Source organism: Larus michahellis, chromosome 5, assembly GCF_964199755.1.
Source record: "Larus michahellis chromosome 5, bLarMic1.1, whole genome shotgun sequence".
NCBI lineage: Eukaryota > Metazoa > Chordata > Aves > Charadriiformes > Laridae > Larus > Larus michahellis.
In genome coordinates this window covers 84,309,089-84,330,433 of record NC_133900.1, presented here as the reverse complement: position 1 = coordinate 84,330,433, position 21,345 = coordinate 84,309,089, and the positions used below count along the sequence as shown (strand labels likewise).

The 21,345-nt window shown below is 42.0% G+C and overlaps 1 protein-coding gene across 3 annotated transcripts; it reads right to left on the bottom strand.

Moving 5' to 3' along the window:
• Positions 1-494: 494 nt before the first annotated feature.
• AGA (aspartylglucosaminidase) lies at positions 495-21,301 on the bottom strand. Of its 3 annotated transcripts, XR_012587140.1 has the most exons (11): positions 21,117-21,298; positions 19,451-19,604; positions 18,689-18,801; positions 14,919-15,031; positions 13,516-13,630; positions 11,379-11,454; positions 10,452-10,559; positions 8,163-8,296; positions 7,245-7,310; positions 3,953-4,076; positions 495-2,112 (listed from the first exon to the last, which is right to left on the bottom strand). XR_012587140.1 is itself a non-coding variant. In XM_074588401.1 (10 exons), exons 1-10 carry the CDS (start codon positions 21,268-21,270, stop codon positions 2,102-2,104), a joined length of 1,044 nt encoding a protein of 347 aa, XP_074444502.1. In that variant the 5' UTR covers positions 21,271-21,292; the 3' UTR covers positions 497-2,101. The 3 variants fall into 3 exon arrangements, 2 of the variants coding, with proteins under 2 accessions (XP_074444502.1, XP_074444501.1); XM_074588401.1 differs by lacking the exon at positions 3,953-4,076 and having other exon boundaries at positions 497-2,112; positions 21,117-21,292; XM_074588400.1 differs by lacking the exons at positions 495-2,112; positions 3,953-4,076 and having other exon boundaries at positions 5,704-7,310; positions 21,117-21,301.
• Between the last annotated feature and the right edge of the window lie 44 nt (positions 21,302-21,345).

Sequence of the window (21,345 nt, the reverse complement as noted above, 5' to 3'; positions counted from 1 at the left end):
CTCCCAGCACCTGGTACCGGATTAACCCGCTTGTAGTCGTCCCGAGTAATTTATGGGGAAAACACAATCAGTCACCTTTTCTTAATTAGATAATCCAATGCTATGAAAACCCAACTTTGAGAAGTTGTGCTGCTCTAATGGTGAATCCTTCTGTTTTGTTCCACTTGGAGCCCGTTCGTGTTGTCGAGAAAAGCATTTGCTGAAAGGCTGCTCTTACACGAAGGCAGTTATTTTGCACTTGTGAAGCCCGGTCCTGTTAGACTTTTTTAGACTGATTAAAAATAAGCCCATCCTGGTTTTCTGCAGATGAAGTGAGGTGTCACACGAGGCATGGCGGGTGTTGCCAGGGGAAGCTGTAGGGGACTGCAGTCCTGCACTTCGGAGAGGAGCTGAGAAGCGGCAAACGCGGTGCCAACAACACGAGCCCATATATTTCTTGTATTTCTCCTTTTTATAGGAGAATAAGGAGGAAAAGATTCTTCAGCCTCAGAGTTCTGGAATAATCAGGCAGGTTGTTATTCGAACACAGATTTTCGTGTTGCACATATAATCGCGCGGTCGTTAGATCAAGCGAGTGCAACAAGCCACAGGCTCACGACCTCGCTCCAGGCACCTGCTGAGCAGCTTTCAGCCTGTCGGCAGCCGCCTCGGGTCAGGCCCTGGGGCTAGAAGAGTGAGAACGACCCCAGCTTGAGGAGCTTCCCAGCACGAGGAGTTACTGGTTTAGGCATCCCCACTAACAGAAAGACGCACGGGAGGTTTGGGATACCCAGAGAGTCAGAAAACAGCACCTCAGGTGAAGCACTGAGGTCCCCAGAAGGTTTAAAACATCGGACTCCCGAGTCCCTTTTGGATCTCCTCAAGAAAGGGCACCTTTTCCCTTTCTGAGCACGGAGCGCTCTAATCTTTGCACACAGAGAGCGAAGGCTTCGGTAGCTCTGTATTGTTCCGTGATTTTGTTATTCACCGTGAGAAACGCTTCAGAGGCACTTAGGTGAGATGGTCTATTGTACCACCAGATTGCCTCAGCTTCTAGCACGCACCCGACGTTCTGCCCAGATGCTACGCCCGGGAAAATCACCGCTACAAAGTAGAGCATAATGGTTACGTAGGACGCTGATTGGCCTACCATGAAGACTGGCCAAAGGTACATAAATGACAATTATAAACAACGGCTGGAATATTTCATCTGGCATCTGCATGTACGTTTGTCACAGTGAGGCACGACATTATGGTTAGAGAAGTACAACTTTATGCACCATCAAACTTCTATTCTCAACTCTGAAAGAGACTTGATTTTTCAAATTAAGTTGCAGGGCTGCAGCTCTGTCCTTGAAGGTGACCGGAGATGTTACCTTGGCTCCGCTGAGCGTGCGGCACTCGTCTCTTGCCTAAACCTCCTGGTTCAGTCCCCAGACATCCCTGTGACACGGCCCCCCGGGAGCCCGACACGCAGCCTGCCCCAACCCCAGCGGCTGCGAACACAAAGCTCATCTCACGGTGACCTTCAATTAACCAGCCAGTGAAGGAGCCCGAGTGCACGGCGCTCACGCTTTCCCAACACGTCCTGGGAACAGCGGTTGCTCTGGAGTCTGGGCTCTAAGTTGTAAAGCCTCCTCGGCCAGAAAAAATTCAAATTCACATTTTAACAAAGAGGTGGCCATCAGAAAAAGGCTGCACGGAGGCTCTGCGCTTTCCCGTCCTGACGAAGGGAAACCTGTGGTGGATAATTAAATATTTACGTGACAGAAGAGAAAATACGGGGAACATGACAGCAGCCTGCTGATGAGAATGCTCCCTCAAGTAGCGAGTCCTGGATTCAAATCCTCATTTCCCACGTCTTTTACCGAATTTTATGGAGGAGAAACAGTAGGATGGGCATCTAGCTTGAGGGCTGAATTGTGAAACCCATGAAGAAGACAGTCACCTTCCTTCAGTCTGCAGGAATATTCAGAAGAGTCTGCTTCTGCCGATCGAAGTCCGTGCCGTCACCGGCTGGGTAAGGCCCTGTGCTCCTCAGCGCCCTCCCGCGCGTCCCGGCGGTCGGCCTGGCGCTGCCGCCAGCAGCTGGGTGGCTGCACGCTGAATGAGAGCAGCCGGCCTACTCGCCCTCTGAAAAAAAGAAGGGAAAAAAAAAAAAAAAGATATTAATTTTTCAGCCAGACCAAGAAGCTGATCCGTTTTGTGGAGCCGCGCAACCACCGCAGCCAATTGCGCAGCTGAAGAGAGAACGCAAACCGGAGGACGCGGGTAGAACCACCCCTTGCGGGGCAGCAAAGTCCTTCTCCAGAGAAAGGCAAAGCTCAAAACATAACCCGGTCCCCAGCACTGCGCTATAAGCTGTACGTTCTCTGTTCAGTAAACTTGTTTTTTGTGGATTTTCCGCCCCCCGCTGCAACGCTGTAGCGCCAACGCGCACCCCTCGCCTGCCCGTGCTGGAACCCAACGGTGACGGCCAGCAACGGGACGCAGGGCGCAGGGACAAGCAGCTCCCCAGAAGTCACGTAAAGGCCGTTAACGTCCTTAAGCCCAGGCGGCAAAGCGATCTTACCCCCTAAAAACCCATTTCGGGGGCTAGAGCTTTCACGAAGCTGTAACACAAACGGTCGGAAGTCCTGCTGAGGAGTGAGACTGCAGGAGTTTTCACGTCCACAGAGTCCTAAGAAGGGGTACCGGCTGAATTCAACGCTTCGTTAACTCCGCAGCTCCTCCAACGTCATTTATTTTCTACTTTATACCATACAAATTAGGCTACAGTAACCACCACATTAGCAAAACACGCCCGACTCCATATGAATTAGACTTGTTTATAATTCTTCTTACATTCACTCTTCTAATCTATGATGCTTTACTTCGTTGATTACTTTAAATCCTTCAGAAAAAAAATAAAGAATTAAATACGTAACAAAAGTAGGAAACTTATCAGTTCTGCGCTGCTCCTCAGCGGTCGGGAAACGTGCGGCAGATAAAAATGCTAATTCATGGGAGGTTTCAGAATTTCTGAGTTAAGAAGCAATCGGCACCACTGCTGTGTTTACCCTGTGAAGGGACGATAGAGCCTCTCCACTTTAGCCAGTATTACTCCTAGATTCCACCTGAAAGACCAACCTTGAATTCTCTGCAAATCTGAATTATCCCTGATTGAGGCAGTTTGGGATGAAAGGAGGTATTTCGGTGGTAACCTACAAACAGCGGAACGAGAGGGAAGGTTTCTTCGATAAGCACGTACAAAGATCGCCAGGGTCGTACCCATTGTTTGATTAGAGAACAATCCCGCGGCACGTACAAACACGGCACCGTTGGCTTCATTAGTCAGAGCACTGAGCTCCGACTCTTGTCCTGTCCACACGGAGGAGGCGGTAATTTGGTCAGAGGTTTTCAGAAACAGAAAGAAGCCGGCTACCCAGACGCTAGGGAACTTAAAACGCAGCTGGACTTTAAAAACCCCCCGCAACTTTACGGACAGGATGCATCCAACTGGACCACCGACTTGCAAATACTCATCTCCTGCAGACGTTTTTTCTGTGTTTTGTAATAAAAGTCTGAGAGTAAAAATTTAAAAATACAAAATTCCTTGAAATCAGAAACAGTAAAATTTTTATCTTCCCCCCCCCCCCCCCCCCCCAACCACAGCAGAAACTGTCGTAGAGCTTTTGCTTACTTTTGGGAAGGATTTGGACTTGTACAAAGCTTTCTTAAGAAACCTCATGTGTCTGCTGAGCAGAAGAGAACCGCACTACTACTAACAACCTTTAAAGAAACATTTTTAAGACAAAATATTAAGCGCATTGGTTGGTTTTTTTTTTTAATTCAGAATTCCCTCCGTAACATCAGAATGGTACATTTATAAATATTGTCGTTTAATATACTGTCAAATTAATAATATAGCAACGTAATTTACACAACCTAACCCTTTAATTTATAACTCATTCAGCATGACAAAGCAACTTACATTATGAAACCGCACGTGTAAGTCTGTCTGTCTCAGGGAGACGAGCAATTTTGGCCTCACGTACGGAGGAGCGGACCGTGCAAGTGAACGAGAAGCGTAACTTGGTGACTCCAGGTACTGCTACCTTCAAAGTAACAAGAATTGGGATTTCATTAATCCGTTTGTGCTTGACTGCCTGAGTCATCTGACCATACAGCGGCCGTGGCAGAAGGGACGTAGGTAGGAGAGGTAGAAAACTCATCTGTGGAATAATTACTAAATTGGCCAAGAATACAAAAGTACAGCGTTGTCCACACGTTAAGGAAAAGTATGAAATCAAGAGGTAGAAATCAAGTATGAAATCAAGTATGAATACTTGATTTCATTCAAGTATGAAATCTGAGGTAGAAAACAGCCGCAGCTGGCACGCAAAGAACGCAACACCTGCGGCTCCCTGTACGAGGCTGCTGGCGAAGCTCCTGAGGTACGGGACGGACGGTAATTATTCCGTGGCCTTGCCTTATGCAGATACAGGAACAAGATGGTACCATGAGACAGATAAGCTGCCTCACTAGCTTACTGTGGAACAGATAAGCTGCCTACTCGCTACCCTGAGACAACATTTTGTCAGATCTTGATGAAATGCTGTCCTTTGTGCGAACTTTGCTCATTATAATGTCATTATAATACCAAAACACACCTCCCTCCCGAAGGCTACCCGCCTCCAAGGTGCGACCACTCCTTCTTGAGTCTGCGCCCTGAATTTCTCGTAAACTATACCTTTAATTGTGAACCGAGAGAATTTTACACCAATCATGATAAAAGTATGTACGACTAAAGTCACTCAAACTCCACCTTGAAGATAAAAAAATAGTATAAAAAATAGCCCGAGAGAGGGGGGATATCAGGGAAGACACCATCGCGAACCAGTCGAGAAGAACTCCGTCACCGACTTGTGGGCCCAGCCGACGGGCTGAGCCTTTCTGCCCCCCCATAGGGACGCCTTTGGGTAAGACTTCGATTATACCGAGGGTCTCCTCGGGGAACTTCGAAATCTCTCTAGAGAACCTCTCTCCTGCATTTATAGCCAGGCTGTATCATTTACAACTTTGTCACGCATTTTGTATATTTAACGATATCTTTATTTGCACGTGCTTTGCAGACAGTGTGTTTATCACCGGCAATCCTAAGAACCTGTATATCCTTTGTTAAAATAAACTGCACTGTTTAAGTAGCCGGTCGTTTCGGTTTCTCACTGAAGGCAACCAAAGACTGGAGAGTGGCCGTGCTAGTTCAGGAGCACGACTAGACGGAAGGTGCAGCCCACTATTAGTGTATCCAAATCGTAATAGTTTCGTACATGTTAAACGCGACTGGACTGATAGTGCTGAATTGGGCATCACTCAGAATTTAAACCCAGCCGCACCTGGCCTCCCACCTCGGTGAGGAGTGTTAGAACGCAAGGGGGTTTATCTCTGCCAAAACCGCTTCGTCCCTTTTCACCCAACACTCATCTTAAACCACTACAGGTATATTCAGTAAGAGCTCCTTCGAGTAAAGCTTGTGAACTCTGTGCTACAAGATGCTCTAATGGTCCAGTGAGAGGCGAGTCACTAAATAAATGACTTGGCTGATGAAATTCAGCAGCAGGCCATTAAAGATGGCAAAAAGCTTGGACGTTTTTTCCAGCTTTTAAAGTTACCAACTCAGAACATAAGGCAACAATCATTCTAAGGCACAGTACACAAGCATTTAAACAACCTTATAAATGATACATTAAAGAAGGTGTGTTTTTATTACCCAATGATTTTATTCAATTAGACAAAGAATATTTCAAGCGTTTATGACAAGACATGCTCGTTTTACTCGCTTGCCCCTGTCAACTTTTCCTGGCTCACGTTTAGCAAAGATTCAATCAAATGCAAGCCACGAAGTTAAGAAAACGATCAAACAGATCTTCAAATGCCTGTGGAACAATCCTCAGTTCTATTACAAATGAATCCTGGCATCTCTAGACACAGAAAGAGAGAGACAAACCCAGCTGTAGGTAACCGTCATGGTCTCAGTATGCAACTGCTCCTCTAAAGGGCAAGCGTCCGGGCTATTAGTGACACGGAAATCACTGTGACTAAGACTCGTAGCTTAACTTCCACTACAAAGAAAGGTGACAGGAAGATTTCCACCTGTCTTCACATCCAGTTAGAGTCAACATAACGCTCCTGAAAGGCTCATACCACCAGGGATGCTTGGATGTCCTCTCTGGTCAAACGTATTCTCAGCTGTTGCGAAACAAGTCAGAAAGGCCCCCAAGGAGATGCTGCATATCTCTTAATTAAAGCTTTGAAATCATCTCCTCTATTCTTCAACCCCTTTTCCTTGCTCGTCAGCATTTGCATGCAACTTTCTTTTCAAAAACCCAGACTAAATCTTAGTAAGACAATTAAATATTCTCAAAATAAGGCTCACGTGTAAAGGCAGAGCCCCTCCCGCTCCCTGCCCTGTATTCCAGATTTCTGCCCCAAATACCTTTTTAAACGGCAAAGTGATGGCCCAGTTCAATGTTTACAATTCATCACTTTTGGTTGCTTAGTTCTTACGAAAACAGACAGACTGTAAGAGCCATTAGACGCTTGGTGTCTTTGCATGCCGTCCACGTTTCCCTTTGAAAGTTATTTTTCCAGTGACCATCTTTCCCCAAAAAGCAGGTGAAACTTGGCATTACTTGGAAGTAAACATACAACAGATAACTTTTTCTGGTATTTAAAACCACAGTTTGATTGTCGGGTTTGCAAAAGTTTAAAAATTGAGTTGGGATGTAAGGTAATGCCTACTAAATTCATGACTTACGAGACTTCAGTAGTGAAGCACAACGATTTCAGCCACTTAGATGTAGGTTTTTAAACAGAGATGAATCGCCGATGCCAAATGTGAGTGTGTCAGCACTAACCGTAATTTTGCAACTATGTTCACTTCCCTCAAACTACATAGAGTCAGTTTTTAAAACATCGCTCTAGATTATAGTACCAGTCTGCAATCAATTAGAAATGTTACCAAAATAATTACATCAGGAAGCTAGAGATGAGCTTAGCTGCACTACACAAAGCCGTAATAATGTAGAAGATATTAAAAACAGTGAAGTAGTAGCTGCACCATCAACATACCTTTGTGCTTTTATTACTATGCAACAGTGAATATGAACAACCAATTTAAAAAGTAACACCCGGGGAACCTTAGAGCTTTCCTCCTCTTAAGTTTAGATGTTAACAGGACAAAAGAAATTAAATGCAATCTACTACTTGCTCAGTCGGCTGACCTAGCAAAGGGCTGGAAACCATGAAGTGAAACTGAGTGAATCCTGGAATTTTATTACATGCAGCACCTAGGAAAGAAAGAAAGAAAGAAAAAAAAGAAGTATAATTTGCTAAATTTAGGATTAGTGTCTTTGTCATTGTACTTTATCATTTAAAGTCCCGGTTACTAATTCTACTACAATGGCGTAATTATTCTTTTACAATCTGTTGAACCCAAGACATCTTGAAAGTATTTAATTTTTAAGTAAAAAACACAGTGCCATTGACTGCTGTAGTGCAATTAATGCCTTTATAATACAATTCAAAACAGTAACGTTAAGTTAGGAAAATCTCTCGTTCTCTCGCAGTCCTGATTAACTTAATGAGTTCCTCCAACACTAATCTCTTAAACACAGAACTATGGGAAACAAGAGATCAAAGAACAGCAATAAGCAGTCTAACTAAATAAGCCATGTTGATTAGCAAATTGTATTTCCTACTGATCTGAGAGTTCACTAATGAGATGCCTGGCACAAAGACTGATCTCGCATTGCTTTGAAGCTACGCTTAACATTCACATTCTCCCTGCCTTATGCCGTATCTAGGGGAAGCATAAGCATTCTTTTTTAAAACCTTCAAATTAATCATACACAGTCCAGGAAAACACATGAAGGTTGTAAATATTTTTGATTTTTACTGAGACTTGCATAAATTTCGTGAAAGTCGAAGACATCAAAATGCAGAGGAAAAATTAAAATATCTCAAGTCCACACTAGGACGGAGCTGCCCTGCTAAACCAGCATTTGATATTCTGAATGGCCAGTACTGCTGTGGTATTCAAAGAATAATTAAAGACTTCTGCTTTAAAATCCACCTTTGGGTTTATACTTCTGTGACCTGGTGAGGGTCAACAAACTTTATCTGTTGAGTAAAATACGTACCATAACTTCCAGTTGTATTGGCACATATAATGGCACCAAAGAACCTTGGAGCGTACTTCTGGATCCTGGAAATAACTTTCTGACAGGCTACTGTTGGGTCTGTTCCCATCCTCATATACTCCACTGCTTGATAACTACAAAAAAAACCAACCCCGCACCCAGACAGTTAGGGTTCTATATAGGGTCAGGTTCTATATTCTAAAATACCATTGAGAAACCTAGATTCCTTTAAATAATGAAAACGCATGATAAATAACCTTTAGCCATACTTCACATTCGTAATTATTACTCAAGTTCTACATCAAAAGTAATTAGAGACAGGACTAAAAGGGACCGCAGTGTGTCATCTATGACATCTCTCATGCTAAGGCAGGACCAAGCCTGGGATAAGTAATCATTTGCAGTGAAAGAGGCTAAGCAACAGCTCAGTTCAAGAACTACAAAGCAGTTAAAAGAGTTAGTGGCTTTTATTTTTTATTGCATGATTTAAGTTTGTCATTAAAAGTTTTTACTAGTTTTCAGAAAGGCCAATGTCAAGATAATTTTTTGAAGAAAATTGACCTCTGATATTACATTACTGATAAATTACTGATTTCAGTAAGCATTAAAAAAAAAAATCTTTCAAAAAACCTCAAGTTTCTGAAAACCTCAAAATTGACGGTTTTTCTTTACTTCATGAATATGAAGGTACAATGTTTTGATCAAGACTCTGAGCCCCTTTCAAATTTTTTGCAAGCCACTTTTAAAAAAAATTCTTAGTCTAAATGAAAGAGTAATCAAAATGAACTTCCTTTGTAGCCACAGTATCATTAGACAAATGACTACGTGGGCATTGCCTGAGATGAATCAGTTGCATTTCCAAAATGTCCTCAGTGGCAAAAAATTTACTTTCGTTGTTATTTTCTTTCAGAACCTGAAGATTAAAAGATAACGCATAACTTACAAGCAAACACCACCAGATTTTGTTTTGATGAAAGGTGCATATACCAAGACCAACTCTTGTCACACTAAGACTCATCCTACAGAGAGCATTAACTATAAATGCTACCAAAGTACCACAGAAGAGAACTTTCCTTGCATTTTGAGACGTCCTGTTATCTTTGATTTATTCTAACAATCAAATACGTTCACATTATCTAAAGACAACTATCTGAATATAAAGCTATATTTCACAGGGGTCTCTTCACTAACCAAAAACTCAGTAAGATGTTACCATCTCAAAGAAGGCAGTTGGAAAATATTATCAATTTTGCAGTTTATTTGACGCTTCCTTCACTTCTGGGAGGTCAATTTTATGCTTTGTATTCATGCGGGAATATCTAAATAACATGGAATTAGGAAAGATCTGTATCTACAAGGAACCTGTGATTAACCAGCTAGTCTGAGTTGTTTTCTAAAATCCACTGGTGCCAACACAAAGTGTTTTAAGCATTACAGCCAAATCCTTCAGGCTGCTAAACTGTAATGTGAGCTTTTATTGATTAACCTCATAGCGGAGCTCAGCTCACTACTACTCTTGGTATCTGATACCTCAGGATAATTCATGAAGTTGTCAACCGCCTTGTATTTCAAGACTGGCTTGGAACAGCTTGAAACTCATTGAGGACATTTGTAAATATGCAGCAGCTAGTCGGAATTCATAAGTGCCCAGAGTTTCAAGAAAAGCACTCTAGTAATCTGAAGGCCACAGCTATATATTCCTTCAAGCATCGGTGCCCGTTACGTTCAGCACGGGCTTCCAAACTTATTCCTGCTGAGAGCGACCCACCAGGATGACTGTCAAGACTCAGCGGTAAGAACAGCCTATTTTACACAGGTGATGCAACGACAACAGCACTACACCACCTCTTCCAGTTTCAAATGAGATGCAATTACATAGGATTGTCACAGTGACACCTCTCCACCCTCCTGACTAATCCCAGACCCACCCCTCATGCTTTCTACAATTTATAACACCTATTTCCCACACAACAGAACACTTTGGAGGAGAAAAAGCTAATCAGTTCTGTTAAAAAGCATCCAGGTTGGGAATACACTCGTTACCTGCTCCCTGTTCGCTCACAGCTTGGCAGTGTTAAGGGATCTGTCACCAAGATACTGAAGAAGTCACTTCTTTTAATACAGATCATAAGGCTGACTCGATTCTGCTGCTGTTCTTTCCCCTTCCCTTCCTTCCTTTACTCCCACTTCAGCAGCCAGTAAATTAGACTGCCTTTTTAATCAATTACTTCATTTGCTGAGTTCACATTTTGCTAGGGGAAGCGAGCAAAGTCTGCCCTAAGGACAAACCTGGGTAAGAAGCGCATCATGATGTCACCGTCCCCAGTGGCCGCAGCTCCTCCGGCTGTACTATCTGCGTAGGATCCTGCTCCAGCTATCGGAGAATCTCCTACACGGCTGTAGTGAACAACAGGAAAAAAAAAAACAAACTAAAAAAGTAGAAACTGTAGAAATTTACTAATTCCAGCGTGACTGCATTAATGTAATATCTCTTGGCTTGATACTGGCACGTTCTTATGACTTGGGCCCACTTTTAACTTTGTTGACTGTACTGCATCCAGGTGGGTCAGTGTTAACCCCAGAGACCAGCACAGGTAATGAGGTCACCCCACCGCAGTCAGAAGTCTTGTCTTAAAACTACTGATTAAAGTGATCTGTGATAACCTGCCTGACCTGCGGCTTAATCCACCTCCAATGCACAAATATTTGTTATTAGACTGTTAGGGCAGTAAGGTTTAGCCAGCAGGCAACACTAAGCAGCTGGGGACATTACTACATTCAATAACTTGTTGCTAAATCCAGAAGTTGCCCAACTTGGTTGACAGACAGGATTCCTAACTGGGTAGAAAAAAAATCTTAAAGACAAAATGCAGGCCTGGGGCTCTGATTTTATGTACATTTCTTTGGAGATTGTCCGCCCCTCCAAAGTGCTTATTTGTCTCTGGTGCCTCGCCTTACAAGTTGCCTCACAACTGTGCCAGTCATTTGTGTCTCTGGAGGGCGAATAAAGCAAACTGAAAACCAAACATTTCCTCCGCCAAACACAAATCACCTTGCAGCTGAATCAGTTTCTCAGTATTAGGATTTACGGCAGTGCCCAGAAATAAGCAAGGTCATTTTGTGATCATTGCAGTCTAAAACATACAACCTTTACATAAGCTTAACATAGGAAGTGAGGTGGGAAGAACGCTTTTTTGTAAAACCAGAGATACTAACCCTGGGATTTTGTGGATTGCACCATTAGTAGATGTCCCAGAAGCAACGGTTCCGCTCACACCAATTACAACCATACCTAAAATTTTCAACAGAGATGAAACATATTCAGAAACACCCTAAGAAATTTATCAAATTGGCACTCCAGTTATCAAACAGAACCTCAATACCCAGACTGTTCAAGTTACCGATATCCTGAAATACAGAAAAGTCCTACTCTTAAAGAAAACACGTTCTTTTTAAAACACATTTGGAGAAGTTCTGCATGTATTACAAGAGCTCAAAAAGGAATCTAAACCAGTGAGTGCTACGCTGTTCAGAGCTGTACATTACTGCTGCCCAAGCAGCCACTGTCTCTGATACACACCTACGTTAACCAGTGGAGAACAAGTACCTGGTGTCACCACACCCTGCACCAGCAGAATGACAAAGTTTGGAAATTATCAATGGTGCCTGAAGGAGATTAAAAAAAAAAAAAAAAGAGTCAGTGGGATGAGCTTAAATTTGGCAGAAGGTGACACACTGCCTACCAAAGTAATAAGAATTACACAACAGGCAATCAAACATGCAGATGAGCCTACCCCTTGCTAATTCTGTGCTGGTAAGGAAGCCGCTGCCTCACATTAGAGAAGCCCAGATTGCCATTGGAACAGGATCTGCGATCAGCTGCTTCTCCATGGGGCAAGACTGCACTTCTTTAAGGGGGCAGAAATTGCTGCTGGCATCAAACTCCCGGACAAAGTGAGAGCCAAGAAGCAGAATTCAAGGAGCTGAATTGTGGTTCTCTGACCTCACTAAGCAATACCTCCTTCTCGTGGAAAAGTTTCCTGACCAGTAGAAGCTAAAAGCATAGAGGCACCGACTCTATGGCCACTATTAGCCCCTGCGAAAGGACTGGAAGGGCATCAGTTCCTACCAACTTCATAAATGATAAATTTCTAAATGAAGACTCTTCTCACAATGTGTTAGTCAAGGAGACATTTAGAATCATAGGATTGTCTACGTTGGAAGGGACCTTTCAGATCATCTAGTCCAACCATCAGCCAATTCATCTATAAAACAGTGGGATGAGAGAACTTGCAGTACAAATGTAAGCACCGTCATTTACTACCATAGAGCTTAAGACTACATAATGACACATCAATTCCTGAAGTGTATTTAGCACACTCCTTTCTCATCCTGACACTCCACAATTTCTGAGTTTTCTAGCACATACTGAAGACCGTATATCCCAGAAATGAAAGCTACCTACCAACTGAAGAATTTGGTACGTTGCCTGACTTCTGTAGAACATTAATTGGTTATTAGTAGGGTGGACTGGAAGCAAAGAAGAAAGATTCACACTTGAAACAACTTGTTAATTCTTGGTATTGCAAATACTGTCAGGCAAAAAGCTCTGAGTTGCTAAACTGAGAACAATCCAGAATAAACCAAAAAGTGCAAGTTTCAAAACTACGAAGTATAAAGCTTTGAAAGACATGAATCTGTAACCGCTTCATTCCTTTGTCTGATCTGCTCATTAATCAGCTTACAGGCTTAGCAATTAGCAGTCCTCAATCAGTAAGCTCTTAGAAGTTTTTGGGACTACTACTGCTAACCTGTTTTAAGCATAAGAGTTTCTATAAAAATATATTGATTTAGTCAAAAGCCGGAGCAGAAGAAAAACGAAAGCAAACTTTATAAGTTTAAGGACTGTTCAACAAACATTGCTTTTGGCTGGCAACAGGACTAACTGTTTACTCATTTCTTGCACCACCGCAAAGTCTTTTAAGTTGACCCAACAGCTTCAGGGGAGACTTGACCTAAGTTAATCATAATCAAGATAAAAATAATTATCTTTAACCTTGATCAGTTTTCTAAGCATCCATAGCTGCCTCAGCAATTATGGGAGGGAAAAGCAGCAGGGTAATGAACAAACAGCTAAGGGTAAAAAATGAAGCAAGTGGCTGTGCAGCCAGTGCACCGGAAAAACAAAAACAAATCCCACTTTTAGGCACTACATAAGTAACAGAATCTCGAAACCACTATAAATAGGAAGTAATGCCTATTATGAAATACTTTGCTTTAAACTCAGTATGATGTACTTTGTAGGAGAATGAGAAAAAAATAAATCAGAATCAGAGTTACCAAAAGTTGTTACCAATAGTATCATGATTATGAACACTTCTTTGTGAGATGGTCTCTTCTTCTTTACAAGTCACTTTTTCAGGCCGTTTGTATGGTCCACAGGATTTTGAAGAGTCTGGTACCACATTCTGCAATTATTTTGTCATTTGCATGAATAATATATCATTATTCATTACACATAAATTTAAAAATACTACAATCAATACCTATAATCTACTAAACACGCATCAGATGCCCAATGCTTAAATTATACAGCTGTACCGAAATCCCGCAAGTTGTTTCACTTGAAGAATAAAGACTGACTTCTGGTATTATACGTTTAGAAGTTTTTCCTACTTCGAATTAAAGATTTTCCTTTGCTCAACTGACTGGTCAAAAAAAAAAAAAAAGCTCATTCTTCAGCAAATGAGGAAAATTTGCAAGCTAAAAAAAACCTACCAGATGAACTGAGCTTGTTTTACTAATGTGGAATCAAGATATAATTGTCAAGTCAGTATCAGTGTACAAACACGTAGAAATTTGCAACACCAACCCCAAAATAAAAAACCAACTTCACCACAATAGGCAAGTTTAACAGACAGTTGCACCAATCCAATGTGTTCAGAGGTCTGCAGAAAGCCTCTCTTAACTATTTAAGAACCTTAATTGCTACTGTTAAGATTTTCTTTCAGAAATTAATACATGCATCAAAAAAATACACACACTGCTTGTTTAGTTTGAGAAGTCCTGTCCAAATTTCTGTCCTGTTTCCTGTCCTGTCCAAAGCAAGGCGTTCGACACAGTCTCCCACAGCATCCTCATAGGGAAGCTTAGGAAGAGTGGACTTGATGAATGGACAGTAAGATGGATAGATAACTGGCTGAAAGACAGAGTCTAGTTGGAGGTCAGTGATGAATGGTGCTCCCCAGGGGTCAGTACTGGGTCCAGTCCTCTTCAATATATTCATCAGTGACCTGGATGAGGGGACAGAGTGCACCCTCAGCAAGTTTGCCGATGACACAAAGCTGGGGGTGGTGGCTGACACACCGGAAGGCTGTGCCGCCATCCAGAGAGACCTGGACAGGCTGGAGAGTTGGGCAAAGAGGAACCTTATGAAATTCAACAAGGGCCAGTGTAGGGTGCTGCACCTGGGGAGGAATAACCCCCCGCACCAGGACAGGTTGTCCCTTCCAACCCTATGATTCTATGAAATTTAAAGCTAAAATAAAATGTAATTCCCACGCCAAAATGCTACTGCAGCAAGGTCAAAACCAGCAGGACCTAAGAAATAAGAGCTAGACCCGTACTATAGCCAAGTCTACCAAATGCTTGGTAATTCCAAGTTCAACTTCAAAGCAAGCTGAAAGGCAGAGGCAATGCCGCATTACAGACTTCCTAACCCTCCCCACCCCCTCCACCACCACCACAGCACCGTACCTTCCAGTAGTTTGGCTGACAGCTTTGATTAAGCCACTTGGAATACACAGAGAGAGAATTCTGGGTAGTTAAATCTTCATACGGGAACCCCATTCTTACAGCAAACAGGGAGGCTTGAAAAGCAAAACCAAAACCAAACGCATTAATTTATTCACATTTTAATATATTTTATGATAATGCCTTCATGTAATGTTATCTAGAAATCAAGAATTTCTACATTCTCTATGGAAATGAGAAATATCTCTTCAGGGAGCGGTATCAGCCATCACAGTGATGCACAACTGCAGTAACAAACTCTCCCTTCACTGGCAATATCAAATTTCCTCAATTCACTATAACTATGTTAACACGTGTAAGTTTTCCCATTGAAAGAGAAACAAATTAAACTCTGTTAATCAACTGGACACAAATAACCTGGAGCAAGAGTGTCCCGGGCTGTCTGTGTGTCAGAAATATTTAAATAAATAATAAAATATTTAAATAGATGATACAATAATAAATAAATACAAAAATGATAGTGTAATAGCTAGTTTTTTTATGAAATGTAATTAACATAGCGGCACAACATTTGCCACTAAAACACTGATACTTGCAGAAATCAATCCATCAGTCACATCATAGTACACTTATTCCTTTAAAAGTGACCGTTTCCTTGCTTTGAAAATTAATATAGTATGTATCAAGGAAGCAAAAGAAATACCAACAAGCAATGAAAGAATGCTGCACTTCTAAGAATGGCTTTTATAGTCAGGGAAAGGGAAAAGAAAAGATCAACTGTTCTTTCATCTTTTAGTTGTAGATACCTTTAACATTACCTAGTAACAGATACTGTAGCTAGATTCCGAAGCTTGAATTTATATTACCAATCCTTGATAATAATGTCACTATGACACACAGCTGAACAAGCTTCTCCAGTCCAAGCATTTAGAATGGCCTTCAATTATTTCTGGACCTCTCTTCTGTGTTTTTCTCAAAAACTGACACAATTAAAGTTTCTTTGCACTCAGAGGAAAAGACGACTGACAGCTTCAATTAAACAGATATTTATTTTCCCATTTCTAGAACAAACAGGCAGTGATTTTTTTGTAGTTTTTTTTTTTCTTTTTAAGGTAAGAATGTGCTTGTACATGTTTGTTAGTCATTCTTTCATGACTTTTGAAGCCTTGTTTCTATTCCAGGAAGCAGAGTTCATCACTTTTACTCTCTGAACTTTTTACTTGAGTTACTGGCCTATCAATTGCTAGGACAAAAAGGGAAAAGGTCAGGCACACATGAAACTTTACTATCTGTTGGAGGCAAATCTGAAAATTTCTTGGTGGATAATAACCAAAATAATTCCTTTTTTTCCTCACTTGTAATCATTCTGCACTGAAATGTCCCTCACCAGACTCACTTCTACATAGTATACATGGCCTTTAGTGCTGGTTTTCTAAGACCTGTATAAAAATATCTGAAGGGAGGGTGTAACGAAGATCAAGCCAGGCCCTTTTCGGTGGTGCCCACTGACAGGACAGGAGGCAATGGGCACAGAGTGAATCGCAGGACACACTTCTGCACTCTGAGGGTGACTGAGTTGCCCAGAGGTTGTGGAGTCTCCCTCCTTAGAGACATTCAAAAGCCATAAGACACAGCCCTGGGCAACCAGCTCTAGGTGGCCCTACTTGAACAGGGGGGTTGAACCAGAAGACATCAAGTCCCTGCCACCCTCAACCACTGCGTGATTCTGTTATACATCCTCTTCCTTAAGTTCTCTTTGTACCAAATGTTTTAAAATACCTGTACTTCAATCTTTTGAGTCAAAGTAAACAGAACTGTGAAGGCTATTCAGGAGTCATGGCACTCTAACAGATGCCGTCAGTGTTTTTAACACTGAAAACAAAAATTTCATGTTACTTTCATTAAAACTTTACTGCCAGGAACAATATACTGGTCACACATTTAAAAATGATCAACTAAACAAAATTAATGCATACCACAGCTTGCCTTCTCCTCTCTAGTGCCAACCACTCATAGAAATGAAATTTTAGGAGACAAGCAGACCTTCCTGGATTATATCACTAAATATATTCAAATAAAAGTGCAGTTTAGTTATTGGGAAAAGAATAAGGAGTAACTTCAGCAATTTTGCAGCTTGAATAAAAAAAGCCTGCAGAGATTATATATATTTATATGAAAAGGTTTTACTATTCTAGCTAGCTTTTTCTGGTGAAAATGTAAATATTTTTATTCAGAAATAAACTGTCGTTTCTCTCACATACTGATTTGAATATTCAAATGTATTCTTCTGAAGCTATAGCTCTATTTTCTCTTTATCGATCTTCACCTGGTAAAGACAACTACAGTTTCCTTTATCCAATATTTTCCTACTTGCACAGAAAATACATTCCTTCACAAGAAATATTATTCTTTCTCAATTGCTCCACTGCTTTGATTCATTCACTAACATTTATCACCATCTCCAATTTTTACTCATATATATCTTCAGCTTTCCTGTCTTGCTTTTGTCACTACTACTACGCAGTTTCTTTTGAGGAAGTTCTCACTGACAGCCAGGACTCAGCGTAACAGCCTTGTCCATGTGACTGCATTATGCAAAGAGCTATCTTCTTAGGCTGGAAAATATACTTTAAATCAGCACTTTAATCATTCTATTTCTTCATCTTCCTTATCTTTTCTGCTCATTCTACCGATCAAAAGTTAAAAATATTTTGATAACTACCAATGACGGGGAAAGGAGTACTATGAGCATTTCCTCCTCCTCTATTTAACACCTGACGAATTTCTTTTTCAGCATCATCTGTGAAATCTCTCTTACCAAACCCTCTTGTAACCCAATCACGGCCAACTGCTTGAATTAAACAGAAATCTGCAAATCCATCTCTCTCTTTTCAGACCTTCTGTCAAACACCGCCTTCACCTCTCTCTATTGCCCTACTTTACTCCATCAAAAAACTGCTGTTGGACTTATTTTTCTATCATTCTGTACACATTAATTCCTTTAAGAATCTTTTAATCTTTTCTTACCCATTTCAAAGCACTTGCCTCACCCTTAATGCTCAGAATTCAATTTCCACACTTATCTCCACATTTCTTTCTGAGCAGGCACATATGTTTTAGAAGTCCTTAACTGTGAGCCAAATAACCTTCCGCACACTATTCATATACTTCCCTGGAACATACATCTCTCTTGAAACCAGTATTATTCTAACACCAGCAGCTTGTATTTTATAAGCTCAACTATTCCTCCAGTTTGCTCTTTTGTTGTGCCTAAGAGTCGAGCCCCCAATGTAATTTTTCACATGCAAGTTCTCACTAATATTTTTAAACTATGAAAGACAGTAATCGTGTTCAATATATACTAAAATAGAAAAATTTAATTGTGTCTATTAATTCTGTCACTCCTTAGAAAAAGTTACTCCATGGTTTTAGACGAAATGTTTACATCTAACAGCTTCTATAGTGTCTTGTATCAAATCATTCCTTTGACATTAGTGGTACCAGCAAAGCCTTGGGATTACAAATTAATATTTGCTGTTAAATTGGGGGAAAGACCATAAAACTGTATTTTCCCTTTCATGTGCAAATAACAGACTAAAACCTAATTCATATACAGGTAATAAGACAGTAAACACTTCTGAATGATTTGACTAGATTCATTTGATTGTCAGGGAATCCTTCCACCTATATTACCAGGATTAATATATAGCAATTTTTACAGGAAGCATTTTAAGAAGAAGATATGACTTGGAAACAGTTAAAGGAATAATTACCTGACTCTCCCACTAGTAATGTATGCTTAGTGTATTCAATGACCTTTCGTGCTACACCAATTGCGTTTTTTACCCGTCTGAGATCCGCAACTGCCCCAACTTCCATACTGTTGCTGAAAACAAGAAATATTTAAAACTTATTAAAAATGCAAGAATAACTGTACACTTTTTATTACACAAAATCTCTTCTCATTTAAATTAGAAAGTTTGCTCCTTTAACATATTGCTTTAATTGTTCTATGCCATAGACAGATGGTATCACACTAGTAGGGAAAAGCTTCAAATATATACTGTTTCCTTTCACAGGCATGGGGATCTTGCTCAAGCAACAGTAACTCCATGCACACTAATATTTTCAGTAGAGTAACTATTTTGTTTGATAAACTCATAACATGAGCCACGCACTTGCAATTACCTTTTTATCAGGACAGATCTAAATGGTAAATAAAGTACAGAAGACAATTGCCCCAGAAGTGAAATATTTATGAAATTAATGTAAAGGGAAAGCTTATAATGCTGCAAAGCATCTGCTTTGCAACTGTTACATCTAGAGCTTGATCACTGCACTACATGTAAAGATTCAATAAGAAACATGCTTAGCTACTCTGCCACCAATTAGATAAGCATTTTTCCTAGTTGCACAAGTTAACGTATAACTTGTCCCATAGTCAGCCCTAAACCAACAAGATCTCTGTAACAATCCTTCATTAAAGTGTGCTAAAAATCACAGGGATCATTCTTTTCTCCATGTGGTTTTCTTACCCATCCATAATCATTGCGTCCAGTGTTGTTTCTCCACTTTCATCTGGGCTTCCTCCGTACCCCACGCTCCCATCGCATTGGTCAATCTCACACTGGCCACAGCCTCTCTCAACCGCATCCAGCTCAGAACCTCCCAACTGCAACACTCTCCAGGCTGGAATCAACACAAATAATTAAATGTCACCAGTGAAAAAAGTCTCTGCGACTGCTTTAAAGAATGTTTTAAAGATAGACACGACGAAAATGCACTATATAAGTGGATAAAAAAAGTAAACCATAACTTATAGGTAAAATAAAGTCTAAATATAAATATATTCAAAAGAAGGTAAATCATTACTTTTCTAAATACTGGTCTGCTTGGTGTTTCTGATTGAGAAATTAAGCTTTTTTCTGACTGGGAAGATGTTATTTACTAACAATCATCACAATTTCTATATATTAAATAAACTCCTCTGCTCAGAACCAACCATTACTTTACCACTGCTTATTTAAAGCCTTTTACAGGGAGGGAGAAGGAGAAGCAAAACTTTTTTTTTCAAAAAAAAAAAAAAAAGTTATAACAAGGAGCCCTCAAAAGCCTGAGCTCGCTGCCACTGAGGGCTGTGGTCCTGCTCCCTCCTCCCTGCGCTGGCTCTGGTGCTCCATCCCCTGACAGACCCAGACCAGGGCAGCAGCGGCTGCAGCCTACAGCCCAGCGCTTTTTGGCAGAATTAAACCATTACATCGTCCCAACCATCTCAAGAAGCTTCATCTTCACAAATGCTGCATGCAACTGCATGAGACCGCCCGCACCAAGGCAAAAAGCAAGACTTAATACCAGCATCCACTCCACATACGTTTGTCTTTATTATAAGCTTCGGTGAGGAGTACTGCTCCAACTCCTATTACCTTTACTGCTGCGAGCAGCCTTAACACAAGCCTTCAAAATCTGCAAAGCAAGGGCCTTGCCGTTTTCATGGCTGTATTTCACTTCTTACCTACGCAAAGTTTTACAGGTAACCCATTTCACTAATAAGGCTTCTGTCATATGGCGTTATTTCGAACACAACAGTGGTAAAATAGCCAAGAGTCTTTTAAAAATCATAGAATGGTTTAGGTTGGAAGGGACCTTAAAGATGACTTAGTTCCACCCCCTGCCCTGGGCAGGGACACCTCCCACCAGCCCAGGTTGCTCCAAGCCCCGTCCAACCTGGCCTTGAACCCCTCCAGGGATGGGGCAGCCACAGCTTCTCTGGGCACCCTGGGCCAGGGGCTAACCACCCTCACAGCAAAGAATTTCTTCCCAATATCTCATCTAAATCTCCCCTCTTTCATTTTAAAACCACTCCCCCTCGTCCCATGGCTCCCCTCCCTGCTCCAGAGTCCCTCCCCAGCCTTCCTGGAGCCCCTTCAGGGACTGGAAGGGGGACCGCTACAACCCAGTCACCAGCGTGAATGCCCACAGGAGACCGTACACCACATAATTAGCAGAAGAACGTTTCTGAGGTGAACCGGGCGGCGGGGGGGAGCCGTGTGACGGCAGCAGGCTCACAGCCCGCTGCTTCTTACCACACGGCCAGCCCCAAGAGCCGTGTTTTGCCTTGAAGCCACCGGCCCGGGCCCCGCCGGCCCCTCAGCCGTTGGAGCACCCAGCGGCCCTGCCCCACCCGCTTCCCCGCCGCGGCACCTGTCTCCGCCGCCTTCCTAAACGCCCAGGTGTTGATGACCACGGGCAGGCCGGCGGCCGAAGCGGCTCCCGCCAGCTGCAACGCGACCAGCAGGAGGGGAGCGACCACAACACTCAACCGCCGACCCTCGCCAACCCTCTCGGCCGCCGCCATCGCCACCCCGGCGCATGCGCGGAGGGCCCGGCGCGGCGGAGGGATACGGCCGGCGGCGGTGGTGGGGTGCGGCGG

Excerpts from the sequence above, each read along its gene's own strand:
- AGA (XM_074588400.1), bottom strand. The coding sequence starts at position 21,270 with ATGGCGGCGGCCGAGAGGGTTGGCGAGGGTCGGCGGTTGAGTGTTGTG. Across the intron at positions 15,032-18,688 it reads ATTACTAGTGGGAGAGTCAG|CCTCCCTGTTTGCTGTAAGA; the intron begins GTAATTATTCCT and ends TTGCTTTTCAAG. Across the intron at positions 10,560-11,378 it reads GCAATCCACAAAATCCCAGG|CCGTGTAGGAGATTCTCCGA; the intron begins GTTAGTATCTCT and ends TGTTCACTACAG.